This window comes from Harpia harpyja, chromosome 3 (assembly GCF_026419915.1).
Source record: "Harpia harpyja isolate bHarHar1 chromosome 3, bHarHar1 primary haplotype, whole genome shotgun sequence".
In the NCBI taxonomy this organism is placed as follows: domain Eukaryota; kingdom Metazoa; phylum Chordata; class Aves; order Accipitriformes; family Accipitridae; genus Harpia; species Harpia harpyja.
The window spans coordinates 40,374,280-40,396,285 of NC_068942.1; the positions used below are offsets into that span (position 1 = coordinate 40,374,280).

At 39.8% G+C, this 22,006-nt stretch overlaps 1 protein-coding gene across 1 annotated transcript; it reads left to right on the forward strand.

Annotated features, from left to right (window-relative positions):
- The first annotated feature begins 118 nt into the window (after nt 1-118).
- Nucleotides 119-20,393, forward strand: CHP1 (calcineurin like EF-hand protein 1). The gene is made up of 7 exons (XM_052782125.1): nt 119-372; nt 5,305-5,377; nt 12,926-13,006; nt 14,282-14,409; nt 15,283-15,344; nt 16,390-16,512; nt 18,421-20,393. The coding sequence occupies exons 1-7, from the start codon at nt 306-308 to the stop codon at nt 18,472-18,474; spliced, it is 588 nt and encodes a 195-aa protein (XP_052638085.1). The 5' UTR covers nt 119-305; the 3' UTR covers nt 18,475-20,393.
- The last annotated feature ends 1,613 nt before the right edge of the window (nt 20,394-22,006 follow it).

Sequence of the window (22,006 nt, forward strand, 5' to 3'; positions counted from 1 at the left end):
CCTGCGCCTTTGGCAGGGCGTGTTGGGCGCATGCGCGCGGGTCTCCCTCGGCGGGCGCCGGGCGGCTGAGGGGCGGGGTGAGGCGGGGTGAGGCTGGCGGCGAGGGCCGGGCCGGACGGGAGTCGGCGGGCGGAGCGATAAGAGTCGGTGCGGGCTCGGTCTCTGCCTCAGTAGAGCTGGGCGGCCGTGGTCGGGCCCGTGCTGGGGGGGGTGGTGGCTGCGGCACCGCCGTCGCTCTTCGGCTGCATAACTCTTGTCGGCGCCGACCCGCGGCCCTTCCCTTCCCCTCAGGCCCAGCGGCGGCGATGGGTTCCCGGGCATCCACACTGCTGCGGGATGAGGAGATCGAGGAGATCAAGAAGGAGACGGGCTGTGAGTGCGGCAGCGTGAGGCGAGGCGGGCTGGGAAGTGCTGGGGGGGGGGAAAGGCTGGGCGCCCGGAGCGGGGCAGCGCCTCGTCCCTCAAGCCGAGGAGGAGGCGCCTCGGCCGGCCGCGCCGCCGTCTGTCCCCTCACGGCTGCGCGCCGAGCCGTGCCCGGGGCAGCCGGCCCTGGCCGGTGGGGACAGGCGAACGCGACCGCTGCGTTCCCGGCTGGGCAGTGCCTGGCGCCCGGCCGGGACCCCGCTGTCCCCGGCGAGCCGGGGTGGACGTGTCTCGTAGGCCTGCGGAAACCTGGGAAAGGCCTCTCGGTTCGCCCTCCGCCGCCGATCGCCGCGCAGGAGCGGCCCTGGGGGGACGGCGCCCGCGGCCCGGGGCTGGCAGAAACCCACGGGCAACGCGTCTCCTTCGGGAGTCTGCCGGTCTCCCCCCACGCTCGCTTGGGGCTGGCAGCAGCCGCCGGCTGTAAATACAGCTGCTGGTAGCTGAGGTGCTGCTTGGTCTGGCCTTGTCTCCGGCCGGATAAAGTAATGCCTGCTCGTTAATGCTAAACCCAGCGTTAAGGAGTTTTAGTCATGGTTTCGGTGGTGTTGGGAGAGCATTATTCAACCTGGACTGTAGTATATAGCTACTTTACCCTATAGTATTTGATCGAGTTGTTCTCCATAAGCATAAAGTACCTTAGAAAAGGTAAAACTCTGTGTTGTTGATTTGGCTGATAGAACGGTTGACTATCTGAGAATTCTAGCAAATACGGAATGATAGTAAATGGAGGGTGCCCTCCAAACTAGTTGGAGAGGGGAGGTTGTAACATCATAGGTATCACTTTGCTGTTTGCTGCCCCCCTCCTTCAGGTAAACAAGGTCTTCCCAGATCACATTTTTCTCCTGCTTACGCTTGCTCATCTGTTCTTGCTACGTGAAAATACTTTCCTCGGTTTTCTTTCCAATAGAAATGGTATCGTATATTCATTTTGGGTGATAGTTTATTTGTATCAGGAAAATGAGTGGCTACAGAAAAGGAGTGGAAGAAAATTAAGACAGTACTGGCTAGCGTAATGGACAGCTGAGTGAGTTAACATAGTTTCCATGATCCTTTTTCCATCTGTCAAAGAGAACCTTCTACAGGAAGGCTATGATAAACAAGTAGGAATGTCGAAGTCTGCTTATCCAGCTTTTTTTTTTAATCACAAAGATCATAGAGTAAAGGTAGCCTCACCTTATTTATAAAGCTGATTCAAAAACCAAACCCCAAACCTGGAATGTTCTTCCAAAAGGTTTTACTTTTTTTGTCATGCCGATATTTGATTTATTGTCAGTGGTGTTTTATTCCTAGAATTTTATTGACATGATAGTTAAATACCATTAGGATGGCTGTATAGGCATTCTAAACAATAAAACCACTTGGCTTTAGTTAGCCTCTAAATGCTTTTTTTGTATCTTCAAAGTGGGGAGCTTAAGGTTGTGATCAGTGGGCTTAAGCTTTGTGGCCTGAGTTTAGTTCATTTTCCTGTGTTTTTACTATTCAATTTTATAAGTAGTACCACTTTGTTAATCAAGCATTGCTGATCTCTGACTCATGCTTGCTTGTAAGTCATCACAGTGTGTCTCGTTGACTTTATCAATTTTTTTTTTCCCCTCCCCCCAGCCTGTAACCACAGTCTAGGAATGTGATTTTCTTCTGCCTTTTATACTTCTCTAGGTAGGTGGAAAATTCCACCAAGCTCTTAGCACTGTTATACACTTCATATAGGTGCAAATATTTATGCAAGGCACAAGGTGGGGAAAAAAACCCTAGGACGCTGGTTTATCTGGAACAAAGTTCACAGGGAGAATGCTAAGTTAGTGTTACTGAGTAGAGTATCCTGTGGTTTGTTAGAAACTTGATGCTGATGATACTTCACCTACTAAAGAGTTCGAGAAAGGGACTTCATAGATGTGGAACAATTTGTCAGTGCTACATGTCCGTGTTGAACTGATGTTCTGGTAAGTGCTCCTAAGGATTGTTTTTTTTGGCCTCTCTGCTATGAAACACAATTTCTTCAGTTCATCTGGGATAAGTATGAAGCACTGAACAGAACACTCAACCAATTCGATTGAGTTCAGCTATGGAATTACACAAGTTTTCTCTTGTTCAGTTTTATGTAGCACAAAACTGAATAGCTAATGATACTAACATGAGTGATAAACCACATGTTAATGTTCTTTAGCTGAACAGATTAAAAAGATACCTTTTAGGGGACTTGAAGCATAACCTTTCAAAAGCCATACAATGACACTTAATCTCTTGAATGAAATCTAAGTTTGGATTAAAGTTCTATATTAATTTTTTATGTTGTGGTGAAAAACACTTCTTAGCATAGTAAGTTTAGAAACATCTGCAAAGGTAATGTTTCCAAGAACTGGGGAATAACGTGTCCACTAAAACTTCTACGTAGTGACAGAAAATCTCCATCAGGTTCTCAGTAACAGGTGCTAAGCCTGAAGTTGAGAGTCTTAAATTTTATATGATGTTGTATGGAAATTGTTTGCTTTGCATATGAACATTTTTGAAATTTGAGTTTGAAAAAACCTTCAAGTAGTCCTGATTGCTTTTGTATTTCAGTAACAACTACAAGAAACAGATGAGAGGTCCAAGATGTTGCTTGTCTGCATTCTGTTGCAATCTTTTGGAAAACCATTGGAATGTAACAGTATTCAAACTATTTGGTTCACACCCTTTGTTCCCCTGCTTTGAAGCAGTCTACCTAAGGATTAATAATAAACTAATGCTCATATCAGAGCTTCAGAGAAAAATATTTTAGTGGTAACAGGTGATGGATTTTCTGATGGATATTTATATATTTTCTAAGTATATAAATATCATATATTTATATGAGTTGATGCTAATGTTTTAAACAAGAGTTTCAGAATGTCTAATCGTAAAAAACTTCCTCATGATTTAACAGAAGTAAAATGGAGGGTACAGCTCCTATTCTAGAGGTCTTGACTTAAATTTTTAGAAGGACCTTAGTGGGATAGCAGTATAGGTAAAATTGTGTTTCAGATAGCTTTAAGCCTTAATCTTTGATTTTAAGAACAGATCTTGTTTCTGGTTCTCCTGTGGGAATGTCAAAATCTTTATTTTCCATGAGAGGGCTCTGAAAAGTGTCTAGTGATGCAGCTTTTGTGAGAGATGAGAGACAAAAAAGGAAATTATGAAAGAATACAGTGGTGGACCTGAATCATCTTCCTTTCTCATGTAGCTGTGATATTCTTTTTGTCTAGTATGATGTTAACAAAACCACCTCTTCTTCTGTCAATAGCTGCATATTATTTATTACATACTAGCTGTTATGGGAGTGTTCCAAAAAGGGAGTTGCTGATACTAGTTTGGAAATGGTAGCTGAGTAGAATTCTCATTACCCTCTTTCTTTCCAGGGAGGAGTGGGAATACAGGGCTTCTTATCGGAGATGTAACTCCAGGCTGTTTTTTTCATCATCAGTTGTTGTTACTGCATATCATATCTAAACCACTAAATCAGGAATGCAGAAATTCAAAGTGTTTAAAATATTGGTGCCTGCTTTCTATGTGTGTGTTGCTTAACTTGAAATTGAGTAAGCTGCTCAGTCTGATTGTAGAGAAGTTGCCTTAGGTGGAACTGAGCAAATTGCCCAACCCTATGCAAAGAATGAAAGTTGCCAAGGAGACAGGGAGGGAAAAAAAAAAAAAAAGTTGCTGGCAGGTCATCCTAAAGGAGGGAACAGTTGAACCTAAACAAATAGCCTGGAGAAAGAACAAACCTGAAAAAATTTTTTTGCCTTGGTTGTCACAGATCAGACAACTGCTGTGCAATCTGTTCCGAAATAAGTTCTAGAAAGCAACAAAGGCATTGTACGTGTGCTAGTGAAGGCTTTTAAAACAGTTGAAGCTGAAAATGACACTATGTCCTAGTTTAACATTGTAGGAAATCACACCTTTACTGAGTAAACATTAAAATTCAATTCAGTCTTATTTCATGTATTTATTAATTTCATCAGAAGAGGCTCTGAAAAGCCAATATCTTCTGTGGGGCATTCTTTCAATGTTAAAGGAATTGCTGTTCTAGATAGGTTTAACCTGTTCCCATCATTGGCTATTCTGAAGACCTACATGTCTGGTATCTTGGGTTATCTAATATCTTGGTAATGTTGACACCATGATGCTAAACTTTAATACTGGCTTTGGAATTTCTGTTTCAAATTGCACATTTTAAAAGTCTGCACTAACTTTCTGCTTGCTTTGTGTCCCAACTGCCTCCTGAACTTCTTTAGAAAAATAGGCTTTTAAATTTTTAACTCAATGTTCTAGAAGCCTGGAAAATACTTTAGTGAACCCCAAAATGAACAAACTGTTGAGATTCGGGCAGTCCTGTAAAGGAAGAAAAGTGATCGGGTGTAAAGTCTCTCTGACCACTTTCTAGATGCAGAGAAGCTGAGTATACTTTCCATCTTTAGATTGGAAAAAGACAACAGGAGTAGAGATAAGCAAAAGAGAAGGAAAGATACTACAGCGGAGGTCTGTGGTGTCATGAATGATGTAGAGGTCATCAGTGGAGGCTGCACCCAGATTATTTCTAGCCATAAAGGGATGAAGGGAAATACAGTGGAACTGTGAATCAAATGGTTTTTTTCCTTTTAATTGCCATTTACTGAATCGGATAACTAAAGAATGTTAGAGACCAAAAATACAAATGGGTAGAAGGCAGGGTTAAACAGATGTTTGAAGAATGGGCTTATTTGTGGATTTGTGAATATCAAGATGCAATTTATAGCTCATGAAGTCCCTAAACTGGTGATTGCTATGTGCTTTCAATGTAACTTGTTTTGTGTAATCTTTTTTTGAACACAGCTTCTGGCAATAGAGTAGTTCAGTGCAATAATTTCTTCTTTCCTTTTTTTTTTTTAGTCTCCCACAGTCAAATCACCCGCTTGTACAGTCGCTTCACCAGCCTAGACAAAGGAGAAAATGGCACTCTTAGGTGGGTATTGTCACTAATTCGGCTGTCCTTGCATTGACACATATCTAATGGTGGCTTGCTGTTGCAGGATGCCTTGCATGTTTTCCTCATATGGTAAATCAGTGAGGCTATTATAACAGGTTCTTTCATACCTACTGTCTACATGAACATGCAAGTTTGTTGTTTTTTATGAAAGGTCAGGACAAATCTGATTGTTGAACTGAGGTGCTCTAAATACCAATTGGCTTTACTGTAGTGCTGAAGGTTTGTAGCAGTTAATACAAGAAAGGTCAGATTTGATATTCAAGGTCTTATAACACATGTTCAGAAATGTTAAACCACATTTTTAGATTATTTCTTACCTTTCTTTATGTGTTGCTTCTAATAATTATGACAAGAATGGTTCCACTATGTCTTCTTCATTCTGGCTTTCATAACATAAAGACCACTTATATTTTTGGGAGCATGGGCTCTTAATTGTTTCTGATACCCAGTGTCTTTTAACACTACTTTGATCTGCAAGCCCTTTACTAATCTTATCTTTGCACCTTTTGTTGAACACCCATGTCTATCAGTATGCTCAGAAATAAAAAGAAAGAGCTGGAACCGAGTCTCCATGACTAAACAAATACACATTTTATTCTTCATAGTAGTAGTGCAGGATATTCCAAGACCTTTGAAGTGTTTGTCCTCTGTCTACAATTAGAAAACTACAGAAGTGAACTAGTTTCTTACAACTTAATAAATTAAATAAAGATGAGGCTTTAACTTTATCTGCAAAACATTTTTCACTTTGATGGACTGAAGTTTGCAGGAAGGAGTATTCTCAACTGAAAGTTAGCTCTAGTGGGATGATTGCCTGTTAAAATACGTCTCTGCCTGCTGTCTTTGTTCTCTAGCCTTCCCCACTCTGGTTATTGTATTGCGTGTTGGTATTGGTTTGCTCTTTATTTACTGAACTAATTATGAATTCTGGTTGTATTAAATTGCTTATTATTCTTTTTTGATGTTGCCTACAGATTACAATAATATTATGGAAACATATGACAATAAGACCTGTCCATGATTGCACTGGGGGGGCAATTTTGTGACTGATGTAGTTGGTCTAAGACCATACTGCCACTGAAGTCTGTTGCTTTTCTGTGTTGATGCTGGTACCCAAGGCTTATCTTAGGAAACTAACCTATAGCTTTGAAAACTTGCCAAGCAAAACAACAAAAAAGGAATCTGATTACTTTTCAGGTGGATTTTGTTTCCCATTTACCACATAGCCACATATGCCAGAACTAGTGCACAGGGAAGCTGGAGAGAATGCCAGAGAGAGTAGGAAGGGAAAAGGGACCTTGTTGTAGCATAGTATATGGGGTCTGGCTGGGATGGAGTTAATATTTTTCCTAGCAACTCTATCCCAGTCAAACCCATTAAACACAGATTCAGGGATCACCTGGGGTTTTGTGTATGATCTTGCAAAATGTGATTGTAGGATACACTATAAACCTATAAAAACCTACCTAACTATAAAGCTAGAATCGCTGCTTAGAAGATGAAGGTGACAAGTTGTAAGATACGCTGTCTTTGGCAGTACTGTTGACTTACTGCAGTTTCCTTTCCTGAAGGAAATATGCAGTTCCTTCTGGTGCCACAAATTGCTGACTTCTCAGTTAACATTTAAGTAACTGGTTGTGGAGTTGTACTGTAAACAGGACTACTGAGTGATTATTTTTGGTTAAAAATACTCTACCCTTTTGGTTTGTATAGATATTTTTAAGCTGACTCCAGTGATTTGGGCTGTGGCAGTATGTAAATATCTGCACTTGCATAGCTGAAGGGATGACAAAATGGATTGTGGGTGTGGAAGCAATTGGCTTGGGATGGGATGGGCAGGAACTTTTAAGCCCACTCTGTCACCGAAGCCAATGTATCATATAAATTGTAGCATTGGCTAATTGGCAATTGTGACATACAGATCAGCTGGTAATATTGTAGGTAAAGTTAATATTACTTATGTCTCAAAATAAAGTAATTTGAAGAACAGCCTCCCTCTTCAAACTTTGCATGTGGGTTCAGTCTTCGCTGATGAATAAAGGTGATGGCTGCCAGACTAGCACAGTTTGAACCTAGCACACACTCTTCCTTAACTCTTCCCTCCAACTTTAAATTCACCTATTGAGTCCATAAAGTTTATGTAAACTTCAAAGTCACTGTACACAGTTTATGTAAGAGGAGTAATCAATTAAATATGCTATTAATGTCTGTTGCACAAGGCTTAGTTTCATAGTGTTACATATCAGGAGGAGTTTGACTTTCATTGTTGATAATCACGTGGTACTTGGGAAAGGAAGTGAAGTTTGTTTGGAAAATCCCAGCAACTGTGCAAACTGTGATCCATTAACTTGCAGTCTTGGTCTCTAAGCATAGCCTGCTTCCAAATGTGGCTGACTTAGTGGCATTAAAATTTTGAAACCTGTCCTGGCACTGACGATATATGGAGACCATTGAGTTTAAGTAATGGAAAACTACTTCCTCAAAAAAAAAATAATGAGGGGAGAGTAAGAACTACAGTTCCGAAGGTCATAAATGTTGGTTTCTGAAATACTGACCAAAGAGAACTTGCTACTCTGAGATGAGCGAGATACCACTTGCTTACTACTGCCAAACAGTCTAGAAAGCATATCTTCTGTTTGTTTCCTGTGAGCAAGAATGATTGTTTCCATAAGGATGACTTATACCTTTGACTTACAAATCGGACATGACAGAAATCACTCATGTGACTATGATCAGGAAAAGAAGTGTTAGGCAGTTCTTTATGGCATGTAATAAATCTTTAAATGTGTACCACCCTTCTGAAAAAGAGGAAAAGCTGTGTTGTCCTTCTTATCTACGTATTAAAAATGGGCAAGGTAAAGAGCACTTTGTACAGCAGTTCTGGTCGGTGATGACTAATCTTGGTGGTTAGAGAAGACAGGTAGTTCATCCTGAAATTATAATCCAAAGCTGAAATCTTTCTGAGCCAGATGTTTCTATCCAGTGTACCTATGTGCAGTTTCAAGGTACTTTTTTTTTTTTTACAGACTTACATAAATGAGATGTAAGAAAAGGGTATTGATGGAGACAAAACTTGATATGCCTTGTTTTGGCTCTTTTTTTTCTTCCTCTTCTCCTTATCCTCTAAATGATTACAGTCATGGTTACTGATTAATTCTTATCAATTCTTTAAAAGTGTAGAAAAATGTTATATTTTTCCTTAGCTTCACTTTTCCTAAACAAAATGAGTAAGCTCCCTCAGACATGTACTGTCTGAATGAAACTAGGTTGTAAAAGCCAGGACAAAACTGTTCTTTTGAAAATTCTTTTGTCACCTTTGATGTCAATAGTGTGACATGCTGAGTTGCCAAAACAAAAGGTTAGTACCCTTGGATCTCCATAGCTACATCTAAATTCTGAAATCTGAAACATGTTTTTCTGCCTAAATCCTAACTATAGGTTAGGAGGAAACCAGTGTGCATGTTTTGTTCTTTACATTCTGATTTCCAAGATGAGGAAATTGAAGTGTAGGACCAGGACAAGTATGTGCTTGCTTCAGTAAGTCTCCTTGTTGGGCTGGTACTGAAATGTACACCACACAAGAATACATCTGCTCCAAAATTTATCTACTAGTAAGTAGCTCTAGATAGACACATATAGAGCTATAAAAAGGAGATCCTTGTCTAAACTGCTACTTTTGCATGTAACTTTTGCATGGAGCCTCCCACTTACAATAGTTTCTTCTGCGCTGGGGAAATGACAGGTTAAGCACTTCAGAAGTATTTTTTTACTGTAAAGCAATTGGTGTAGCCTGGCTATACCAGGAGTGTGGAAGGAAGGGAGGGTAAGTATTCTGAAAGCTGATGCATGAGGACAATAGACACACTGAGCTATTCGTGCATATTTCGTGCTTATGAAAGCTATTCACAAAATGGTGTCTCCTGGAGAACTTCAGAAAGCCTCTGTCCTGAGAGAAGGGTAACAAGAGCTAGCCAGGCCATCTGTTTGTCAGTGAATTGAATCATCTCAGTCTGGAAAGATGCCAGGCTTGTTCTCATTAGTTCAAACTGATATTGCAAGATTTCAGAGTAAAATGTAAAAGGTAGCTCTCTGAATGTGGAATTCTTTACATTTGCTTAAGGAAATGCAAAGGATTTTTAGCTTTATCTAGAACAGAAAAGACAGGCAGGATATGCGTTTGGATTGGAGAATAATAGGGTACTAGAACAGCTTATACTTCCATCCTCAACCATGCTTTATTCACACTGCTTTCCCCCCCTCCCCTGCCTTGCTTGTCTAATTATCACCTTTACTTTTAGCACATGTCTTGGCCTAATGTTTATAAACCAATTACTCCCCCAATAGTTAAGCGACTTTTAAAATTTGTGCAGAGCATGTGTAAGGATTAAGCTATATGAGGTGGCTGACACAGCTGTGAAAGAGAAGGCTATCCATCCTCTTTCCCTATCACTTTTCCAGGCTGCCAGCACCTCTTTGTCAGCCATCGTGCCGTTAGATTTTTGAAGGTTTTTTTAAACTGCTTCAAGTTGCTAATTCAACAGAAAGATAATTGGGAGGATGGAGAGGAGGAGGGTGGGGAGCTTTTTGGGGGATTAGTGAGATACGTTATACCACCAAAAGGTTTGATGAATGACAAAGCTAATGTTAGCAAGGGAAGGGAGCAATGAAACCTTCAGTAGTAGCCTGTTAAATCTGTTTGACCATCTTGCATGATACATCTTTTAATTATTTCCCTTTTTCAAGTAATTTCTTATTACCTATATCCTCTGGACATTTTTCCTTTTCTCTACAACTTCTGTTTCACATATGGTTTGCTTTCTGTCCATTGTTTTACTTTCCCTCAGCTCTAGATAGCCCTACCTTTGTCATCCCTGTTGAGGGAACGGTACTCTCTGCTACTATCTAGAAGTAAAAGAAGGATGAACAACCAGAAATAATGGAAGGAAAAAAGGCTCTAGTAGGTTTCTTGCAGCCTTTAGGGTAAGGCAGAGCCACCTTTACAGTAGGGATCTGCTGTGTGCCTTGGAGGGTATACTCATGTTTAGAAATACTTGTCTGTCTGAGAATCTACAAATTCTTTACTGCAAAGTATGTCTAAGTGTGTATGCACTGGCATATATATTAAATGGTTGGCTTGCATAATAATAATGTGCAGTTAAAGGTTGCTTTGCATGTTACGTTTAAGCAAGGATTTAATAGAAGTTGGGTTCCTGGAAAAATAATGTTAGAAGAGCCTTGTTGCTATGGCACATGAATACAGAAGAAGTAGAGGGCGTCAAATTTCCTGTAAGCTCCAGCCTCAGCCAGGTGAAGTTGGTCCCTAATGACTGCCGGAAGCCTTAGTTTATAAAGTGGAGAATAACTTACATCACGCACTCATTTACTTTTATGGCTGTTACAGCTGTTCCAGTTATAACGCTCACTCAGTAATGTGCTGTTAATAAGCAAAAATGGTCTACTGCAATCCTGATAATGACAGGACAAATAGATTTGAAACCTGGGGACTTATTTGTGGTTAATTGTTAATCTGTTAGAAAGCGGAACAACTGGAGGCTGAAATGCGGAGTGTAAATTGAGGCTCAATACTAAGAAATAGTGACACGCAAGTAAAAAATTCTGAAGCATTAGGATTTTGCTCTAAATGGAAGAGAGGGCAGTTGCTGTTTTTAGCTTGTAAATGTTAGTATTGACACTGAAGTCCTGTTGTTAAAATTTTGTTACTAGGACAGAGGTTTTCTGCATCACTGCATCTCCTGCCTAAATTGCTAATGCATACTTTGCCCTTCAGCTATAGCTTAAAATGCAGCAGTCCTGAAGGGTCTTGTGGCAGGTTGATCATGTTATACAGATATTAACTTTGCCTATTAAAAATAATTCAGACCTGGTCAGAGCAGAAGTTTGCTGGGATAGCTTAAAAATATGGTCAGGTTTCTCAATTAGAAGGTCAAACAGTTTAACCATGTTGTAACAGATGTACTGTAATTGGGACTCTTAACAGTGCTGTGGTGTAACTGGGTACAAGGAGTGCTTTAGAATGCATTTAAAATTAGAACGTCTTGCTTCTCTGCCTTTCCCAGGCTACAGTAGTAGTAAGGTTAGCCAATTCCTTTCCCCTGCCCCGTCTTTAAGATAATAGTATTATAAAAGGCCAATATACTTAAATAATCTCAAAATCTGTTTGTATTTACTTTCCCACTTCTTTGGTGTAATGATGTCATGAATTGAACCTTGTTGCTGATTCATTTAGTGAGCATAGGTTTCAAAAGTAGCAAATATTTAGTAACTAAGTTTGAGATTTTGACCCAAACTTCAAAAACAGCAGGACTGCATTTGACTTGAAGGAAACTGCCAATATTTCTGGAGATTGGGCAGGAAATGTCAAGTTATGCATCCAGATAGAATAGATTTTTTTACAGCCTTACCCCATTGCTGTTATCTTTGCAATTTAAAACCTAAATGATTATGGAGTACATATGGTACTAACTGATAAATTGCTGTGCTCTGTGATAGTGGAAAAAACACACAAATGAAAAACCCCTGAAACAAATCTGTTGACTAAAGTAATCACTAAGACACACTTGGTGTGTCTGCCTTGGTCACACCAAGATTATCCCACTTTCTTGTCAGTGGCATTCTATTAGGTTGAAAGAAAAGAAAAATTAGTAGTGCAACTCTAACAATAGAATGTACCTTATGTTCATGTCATACTGATCTAAAATGTGTTTATATCGGTACAGCTCGTGATGTCTTCCAGATCAGAAAATGCCATAACAATGTAAGCGTAGCTATGCTTATGCTATACTGTGTACATATAATCATGAGCAGAAAAAGGAATGGCTGGCAAGAGCAGTGAGTATTTGCAATGTACTGGTGAAGTTACATCTGGTGTACGGACCCCTGTCAAAGTCTAAATTTACTACTTCAAAATAGGAGTGCTGCTTGTTTGAAGCCAAAATAATGTGAAACTTGGCATTTATAATAAGATATAAAGTTGTTGCATAAACAAAAAAAAAATTCTATTACAATATGCAGACCACCTGTGGTATGTTTGGAGGAGTATGGTATTGTCCCAGAATCTAGAATGGGTTAGTCTGGAAGAATCATGCCAACTCAAATGATTCCGTACCAAAATAATTAATAAAAAAATTATTGTTTACATTTCGAAACCATATTTTCCTTCAAAGCCATTTCAGAAGCTTTCCTTTCTTTAAATTGCAGACGAGTCAGCATGATTACAGGAAGGTTTCTGGCACAAATAGTGTTAGGATCTGAGAAATGCTGTTAACATGATAAATGAACACTGCTAGTCTGTAATGTGATACAGGCTTGGCATTGTCCTTTGCTTTGTTTTATGCCATTAGTCATAGAGAAAACATGATTTAGAGAGTTAGATTTTAAAAACCACCAAGTGTCTTGCTGCAGAAATAGAACCCAATGGATGTTTTACTGTGAATTCTTTTTAAGCAACACTTTCTCCTCTGACATCAACTTTATGCAGACTTTTTGTGTTCTTGCTTTACTTAGCCGTGAAGACTTCCAGCGGATTCCAGAGCTTGCCATCAATCCACTGGGAGACAGAATTATCAATGCCTTCTTTCCGGAAGGGTGAGTTCCAACAGACTGAACTTCTGAGCAGGCACAAAATTTGTAGTTCATCAGAAGTTTTGATAGGAGTGAAATGCTGATAAGTAAAGCACAGAACTTGAATTTACTAATAATTGAACATCTCAGTCTTGTAATGAAATGTGTGTGGGTACATTGTTTCCTCAGCATGTTTTCATTCTGTAACGAGAAATACTTCACAAGCCTGACAAACTCAGGCTTCATGTCATGGTTTTCCACTCTTCTTGCGATGCTGCTGAACACTTCTAAAGAAAGTCAAGGGCATGTATGGACTTTAGTTCTTAAAGCAAACTTGTAGCAATGCTATTTTATGCTAAGTAGTATTGCAATTAACTAATTTAGTCTTGTTTTCCACCTTTTAGCCTCTAAGTTTACCTTTGTTTTTAGATGCTTTTTTGTTTGTTTGTGGTTTTAGTTTTTGATCACATTTAAGACATAGCTTATGGCACTTCTAATGTAAATCCAAAGAGATCATAAAATTTGCAGTACTGTCTCTCTTCATTATACCTCTCTAGATTGTTCTGTGGAATCTGCTGCTGTTCTTGAACACATTTGTCATTACTGATTGATTGAAGATCGAATTGTCTAATCAAGTCATAGTATCAGCTAATACCAGGCAGGGTTTCCTGAATAGAAAGCAGGAGTCCTGGAAAGTACTTACACAGCTGGTTCCCACAGGAACTAGAGAAGAGAGCTATTTGTCAGAGCAGTGAGCAATGGCTGCCCCACAAGTAGGAGCCAAGGGTGACAGCAGAGCTGGCAGGGGCGATGTACTCGCTGACAAAGGGCACAGCACCTGAACAAGAAAAGCAGAGCAGGTCCAGTGACTGTTAGGTCAGCCAACAGTTCAGTGGCTGCCAGACAAGTTGGCAGTGATGAAGCTAGTCTCAGGTCAATCCAGGGAGTCGGGGTCTAAATCAGCAAGATGCATTGCCAGACTCAGGCACAGCTGCAGGATAGCTCAAGCAAGGGCCAAGGGTGGTGGCTGGAGCTTAAATAGAGCTTGCAGGCAAGGGCAGGGGAGCCCTCAAGACTTCTCACAGCTTTTTTTACACATCATGCAGCCTGGGATCACGCTGTTATGAAGTAACTGCACTGTATCAGAGCTGGGTTTTAGCATAGGCAGCCAAACCCTGTGGAGGTGGGAGTGGAGGAGTCTGTGTGGTCTTGATGCTTTAGACATTCGTACTCTTCTTTACTGAAATAAAGAACCTGTATAAGCTATGCTAAAACTGACCTGCTGAAATGCTTATGCAGAGAGGACCAGGTGAATTTCCGTGGATTCATGAGGACACTAGCCCACTTCCGACCCATAGAAGATAACGAAAAGAGCAAAGACCAGAATGGGCCAGAACCACTGAACAGCCGAAGTAACAAGCTCCACTGTAAGAAATATGAACCTTCCTATAGAAGCAATTATTTTTCTTTCCTTCTTTTTCTGGGAATGGAGTGAAGGGACTTGGGGTCTTCCATACAGTTGTTCTGTGTGGAATGATACCTCTAATACCTGCGTTTTTTTAAATTAACTTGCAAGCTTACCTGTTCAGAATGTCAACAATTGACCCATTCTTGTATTGGAATTTGGTGGAATTAGTTGAATCTTGAGTAAAGTATATGCTTTCCAAACGTCTCATAACAAAAATGTTTCTAAATGGTTTGCATCCCAAGTTATTTCAGATTTAGAAGCCACATCCCATACCTGAATGAGCTTTTCTGCTTCTTTCTCTAGTCTTCCATATAATATAGTGCTTTTTCCTCACCTTCAGCTGAGTACTTGAGTATTTGGACATCTGCCTACAGTATATGAGCAGAATGCTCTTGCTTGCTAATCAAAGTTGGCAACAGTCCTCAGAGCACTTAATTTCTGTCATATCTCATCCAGAATATAGGCAAAGAGAATGAATGGTAATGTAAAAATGGCTGGCTCTGAAGTTAAAGGATTGAATGTATCTTAGTGGTAATTATACTTCCATGACTGGGGGCTTGGGAGAAATACCTCTACAAGCAGAGTGCTTCTGAAAGTACTCATAGTGAGTACTTAAGTAAGATTTTTCAATTCTTGGGAATAATGTTATTCCTGCATGTGGTAATAACACTTTATAGAATGGAAGACGAATTTTATGGTGAACTAAAATTGTAAGCTAACTCTCTTAAAATAATTTATTAATACTTGCTATTATTTTTTTTAGATAAATGTATTGTTATGAAGAAAAATAATGGAACTTGAATTAAACTGCTTATTCTTTTCTTCCCTGTAGTTGCTTTTCGGTTATATGATCTAGATAAAGATGACAAGATTTCCAGGGATGAGCTGCTTCAGGTAAATAGCACAGGGCTGCTTTGAATGACTCCATCGTGACCCTCTCTGTGACTTCACACCCATTTAGAATGAAGACAGGAGTTACAACAGTCTTCTCAAAAGAACTCCTGAAGGAATCTGGTGGCTAATTGCTTATCTCTGGTTTAAAGCTTTAGATGTGGTATGAGACTTTAATCTCATTTGGTAGCCTAGGCTGTTCTATCAGACTGGGAATGCTAGATTCAAATTTAAAGCAGAGCGTTAGGCTAAGCAGATCCTATTGGAAATTATACCTAAATATGCAACAAATACACTAAGCCCCTTAAGAACTAGCTTCTATAACTTTCAAAGGTGCTTCTAAGAGGACTTCACAGGGACAATCCTTGAGGTAGATTAGGTTGTTTGCCTGGTCCTCTGTGCATTCTTTCAATAGAATAAAACTTCTTGAAATTGCAGCAAAGGTAATCAAAGTTCATCAGTGCTGCATATATATGAAACTAGGCTTGAGCTAGGAGTAATTACATACTACTAATCCTGGGAAGTAGACATGGCAATTTGTGGTTCCTGATGCAGGACAAGGATTTGCTTTTGACTGAAACTGTCCTATCTGCACAGAAAAGGCTTTACTAACTGTAGAGAGTAATGGTAGTTATTTGACCATATACTTACAAGATCCCTGTAGGCAACTATCTCAAACAGGAGATATTCAATCAAATCTTGGTATGTTTTGTAGGAAAAAAATAGACAAAAGCATTGGAACAAAACATACTCATTCCTAGTTCCAAAAGCTTTCTCATACTTCTTCCTGCTGCCTAGTGAAAAAGCAGGATTCTTTGTCAAAGGTGGCTACAAAAGAAAGCTGTCTTTCTTGAAAGCCTTGATGTACAAAGGACAAAGAAAAGTCTAGAAATTACTTCCATGGAAGTCCTCCAGGGTTGTTCTTGTATGGTGTTATTTTGACAGTATACACGAGAAAAACAGCACTAAGAGTACTTCTGTTCCCATGTCAATAATGGTTATTTTGTTATTTAAAAAAAAATAATCTGGGGGCTTCTGTATGTTACAGGTGTTACGGATGATGGTTGGTGTAAACATTTCAGATGAGCAGTTGGGCAGCATTGCTGACAGGACAATCCAGGAAGCTGATCAAGATGGAGATAGTGCCATCTCCTTTGCAGAGTTTGTAAAGGTTGGTAAACTACATTTTTAATGACTAAATGAAACTGTTCAGTAAAGGGCAAGTCATTCAGACTTAGATGCAAAAGGAAACAGAGAGGAAGTCGTTCAAATAGTCCTGCCTGCATTTGGGCAAAGCAAGTCTTCTGCTAGCTCTTTTTTTTCCCTTGTTTATCAGGACTTTTTTTTTTATACTGTCAGAGTGCTAATAATTAGTCCATATGTTTCTTCATACTCTTACATAAGCTACAGCATTGAATATACTGCAGAATTTTCACTTTTTTCTTTTGCAACCACTTCTTTCTACACAAGTAGCCTGACTAGCACATTTACAACAGAGTAATTCTTCTGCTATAACTGTGCTGATCAGTTTTCACCTGTAGGATTTTATCTGTTAGTGACACAACTAATATCACTACTCAAGTTCCTGGCTCTAGTCCTTTGAATTACATCTTTTGTTAGTCAGAAATAGGTAACAGTAAGGAGCCATTATATAGTCAGTGGAGGAAATTGTCCTATAGCAGAACAATTTCAACTACCTAATGGGATGGTATTGATGAGAGGAACGAGACTCATCTTAGACGTGGACAAAGACAGGACATGAGGTAACAGAAACAAGTTGCAACATGGGAAATTCTGGTTAGCTATAGGGAAAACCTCTTACCAAGAGGATGATCGTAGCTGCTGAAGATGTAGAACCTCCTTCCTTGGAGATACTTAAAACTTAACTGGACAAGGCCCTGAGCAACCTGATCTAGCTGGCCCTGCTTTAAGTAGGAGTTGAGGGAGTTGGACTAAAAGACCTCCAGAGGTCTCTTCAAACTTAAATTACTCTTAATCTTGTGTCCTGGTTTCAGCTGGGATAGAGTTAACTGTCTTCCTAGTAGCTGGTACAGTGCTATGTTTTGAGTTCAGTATGTGAAGAATGTTGATAACACTGATGTTTTCTGTTGTTGCTCAGTAGTGTTTAGACTAAAGTCAAGGATTTTTCAGCTTCTCGTGCCCAGCCAGCGAGAAAGCTGGAGGGGCACAAGAAGTTGGCACAGGACACAGCCAGGACAGCTGACCCAAACTGGCCAACGGTGTATTCCATACCATGTGACGTCCCATCCAGTATAGGAACTGGGAAGTGGGGGCGGGGAATCGCTGCTCCGGGACTAGCTGGGTGTCGGTCGGCGGGTGGTGAGCAATTGCACTGCGCATCATTTGTACATTCCAATCCTTTCATTATTACTGTTGTCATTTTATTAGTGTTATCATTATTATTAGTTTCTTCTTTTCTGTTCTATTAAACCGTTCTTATCTCAACCCAAGGGTTTTGCTTCTTTTCCTGATTTTCTCCCCCATCCCACTGGGTGGGGGGGGGAGTGAGTCAGCGGCTGCGTGGTGTTTAGTTGCTGGCTGGGGTTAAACCATGACATCTTGGAACACTGAAATCTACTGCCTGAAACAGCCTGGAGCAGACTAATGTCTTTGTACCACCGTGTTAATAGCAATTCAGTGAATGAAGTTGTCACCCCAGTTTTACAATGATCTGTGTTAGTGATGCTGTAGTCTTGATTTTAGCTCTTCGATGACTGCTCATGCCCCTTCCTCTACTCTGTTCTCCCTTTTGTTTCCTGGCTGTGCATTCCCACCAATCTAATTTAAGGAATCCAAGCCTTTCTGGGCTGTTGGCAGACAAAAACTGCATTAGTTACATTTTGGTAGACAGCCTTCTTCCAGCTTTAATGGCTGAAGTTCCTTTCCTTGGAAGGACCTTAGTCCAGAATGAAAAATAGCAGTCTCTAGATGAAAGACTGGCATGCCAAATTGAAGACATCCCATGTTCCTGCCCATTTCCTCTATACTAGAGTAAGAAACCTTGTAGGAGAGAAGTATGTACAGTAACTTAAGTAGCTGTTTCTGAATTTTATTGCAGGTTTTGGAGAAGGTGGATGTAGAGCAGAAAATGAGCATTCGATTTCTTCACTGATGGATGGAGAACCTATTCCTTTCTACCCCTGCTATATAATGAATAGAACTTCATTTTCTCCTTAGCACCTTGCCCCAGAGCATTGCTACTGGTGCATATACAATACATCTCCAACCCCTCCCTGATTTGTTCTGCCAATGTGAACATTCCCTGTGCATCAGGAACAAAGGGAAATGGCTGCCATGCAACTTGGAAATGAGCGTGGTTTTTTTTTTTAAAACATTTTCCTTCTATTGTTTTTTTACCCTTTATCCCTTGTCTCCTTCTGCACTACTGTTTCAGCAGAAATGTCTCTCCTTATGTACTGCTGTTTAATCTACAAACTGATTCTTCTGAGCTCTGAATCTGAGAATGGAAAAATGGGAACACGCCACAGAAGCACCCTCTGAAACACTTTGGAGACAAGCATCTACTCAAATACTAGGTGCAGTGATAATGATTCACTTTTGCTTCCAGCAGCAACACCACATTACAGCTGCCTTTTTTTTTTTTCCCATTTGGCTCTTTATATGCAGATTTGTTTCTTCGCTGCTTCCAAATCTGCGTTTTACTTGAGGACTTCTCAATTTCTATGGCTTCATTGTACAACTAGCACTGTATGCATGATGATAGCCTAGAGTACTTTAAAGTACTGTGAATAGATTTTTATTCTCTGTGGGATGAATTCACAGGGACAATAGGAGACTCTGTGGTGGAGACAGGCTGTGGTGTCCTCAAAAGGAATAGGAATTCTGCACTAAGTCACTTAAATTGTTCCAGTAGCAGATGCAGAAACTTAAGTTTCTTTCCTTTGAGTAGCTTGCAGGCTTAACAGGCAGTGGACCATGAAGTGCCCTCCCCAGGTTGCTTTGCTCTAGGATTCCTCCTCTCATCAGGGTGGGTTTGCCTCTGAAAGCGTAAACTTGTTTACCAGTGTACATAATGCAAGAAAACCAGTCATGCCAAAATCTGGATTTGTAGTTCTGTCACTGTCCCCTGGTAATAGTGTCATGAAACATAGTACTGATTTCCAACCCCCCCATCCTACCCCCCCCAATCATAGTGGCCTGGATAACCAGTAATTATTTGTATTTTCCAGTATGGAAGTCCTGGTCTGTTAGACTTGTGTTGAGGTGGTAGCTGTATTTATCAAAGCTCTGGCATAAGAATATAATTTGGGGAAGTACATATTATCCCAAATATTTCAGAGTATATTTCTACACAAATCTCTTTGCAAGTGTAAGACAATTAATACCATTAATATAATGCTGATAAATTCAAGAGATCAAAATTATTGAAGGTTCAATAGTAACATTATTTTCTGTGGCTAGATTGGCAAATGATCTCATCTAGTTCAGCTGGAGCATCCTACAGTCTAGGAGGTCTTTCCAATAAAACCAAAAAACCCTGGGAGCTTCTTTATTGAAGAATCAGTGTTATAACTGCTTCTCTATGTCACGTGTTAACATTTCTATAAATACTTACCAGTCTCAAACTACTCTCAAATTTGTATTTCCTTTTTTCTCAGTTCCTTTAATCATTGCTTGTGTTAAAGAATAACATGCAAATCTCTGAAGGATTTTTGATTTGTCTTAAATTAAGGAATTGCAAAGTGAAATGCTGCACTTCATTGTTTTGCAGAGTGCAGCACAATTCCAGAAAGAAATGTAAATTAAAAACCCCTACTCTGTATGAGAAAGAAACATTATAGTTTTATGACCATGTCATGTAAAATAGGAATGTAACAATGTTAACAGATGGGAAAGTAAAAAAAGTGTTTGTAGGCTTTGTGATTTGCTTAAAAGTAGGTGTTGCTCTCTTCTGGCTCTATAGTTGTAACCTACAGTTGTGCCTTACTGTCCCAGTGAGACTGGATATTGTATTTATCAATCCATAAATAAACCTTCCACTGTATAAAGAAAACCAAAACCCCAAAACTATTCCTGTATGTTAATTGACTATCCTCTAATGGCTGGAGAAGTTAAATACCAGTAGAATGGTGCTAGCAGGCTTTACAGATCAATTTCTTATAACTGAGCTTGTTTTCAGAGTATTAACAATCCTTTATTCTGCTGGTAGAGTGGAGGACACTAGTGCAAAACATGAGCTCTAGAAGAGGACATGCACTCATAATACTGCACTATGGATCATATAACAACATGAGCTTTATACCTCTCTGTGGTTCCAAACTAGGCTTTTTTGGGTTTTTTTCCCCCATAGTGGTGTAGCATTGTTCTAATCAAAGGGTATATAGTACCAATGCTAGTTTGTGATGTCTGTCCTTATAAGCCCCCACCTTAGACATCAGGTGTTTTTGCTAATGTGCTTTAAGGTGAACACTAATACTCTAGTAGGTACATAGCACCCCCCCCCCCAACAAAGACCAACTAACCTTCCTGCAATAAACAAAAAAACCCCACAACTATCACAATCTAACTTTGCTCTTAGCTGTATAAATCACATGGAAGCCACTGTGTATCTTATTCAGTGTTCTGAAATCTACGTATTTAACAAGTAACTTATAAAGGTTTAGGCAGTTAGAGAAGGAGTTTTATAGAGCTGAGATCTTAAGTTTCTGTTAAATTTAAAATTGTTCAAAACTAAGCTGTACAGATATAAGCAGATTTCTGCAAAAGTAATATCTTTAGCATACCTGATTACCTGTAGAAATTATCTTAAGTGTTCTTGAGAACAAAGGTCATCTGTGAAGGTTAAAGTCTGGAAGAGGGAAAGATTATCAGCTCAAAGGCAGAGCTACTGAATATTTCATCTTTGTCTTTTGAAAAAGCAGGCAGTGTAAAGGATAGGTATTTAAATACAGATGAACCATTTTCCAGTCTACTGGCAAACAGGAAGTAAAGTCTGTTTTGAGATCTGCAGACTCAGGTTTGTTATGCTGACAATCTCTGGATGGTTGGCTGCAGAAATCTATGGTTACAATTAGTTTTCATTAACTGAGAGTGCTATGAAGACTGCAGAAATAGGTTTGATAGCTAATCAATACTGAAAGGTGGCAAATGAGTTGACTTCAATAGCTGTAGGCCCATTAGTTTGGCATCAAGTCTGGGCAAAGCAAAACAATCTGGATATACAGTATTTGACTTATGAAGAGCAGGAGTAAAAATAACTTTACAATGGAAAATTACTTTCAAAGTCTGCTTTCAGCTCTTTGAAACTACAACTTTGTAAATAGTGTGTGGATATAAGGTTTAAGTTGGCAGAAGTGTTTCATTTAAGCGTTAAAACAGTACGTAGTAGAAAAGGGTGCATGAAATGGATTAAGGTTTCAACTGAAATGGCTCGTAGTAGTTGTCTGTGATGAATCATGGTTAAATGGGGGTGTTTCTCAAGAGTTTTCTGAATGGGTAAGTACTCCTCTTCACTCTGTTCCATACATTCACCCGTCAGCTTGAAGTGTAACATTACCGCTGCTAAAAAAAAAAAAAATAAATAAATTTTTTTGCAGATGACACAAAAACTGGCAGAATGAATAAAGGCAGGCAGTCAGAGCAATCCCGAGCACTCGCTAACCGCGGCCCGTGCAGGTTCAGCC

What these genes read in the sequence shown, in the direction of transcription:
- CHP1 (XM_052782125.1), top strand. Translation starts at nt 306, where the DNA reads ATGGGTTCCCGGGCATCCACACTGCTGCGGGATGAGGAGATCGAGGAG. An exon ending in CCGAAGTAACAAGCTCCACT is followed by an intron (nt 14,410 to 15,282) that starts GTAAGAAATATG and finishes TCTTCCCTGTAG; the next exon opens with TTGCTTTTCGGTTATATGAT. An exon ending in CCAGGGATGAGCTGCTTCAG is followed by an intron (nt 15,345 to 16,389) that starts GTAAATAGCACA and finishes TGTATGTTACAG; the next exon opens with GTGTTACGGATGATGGTTGG.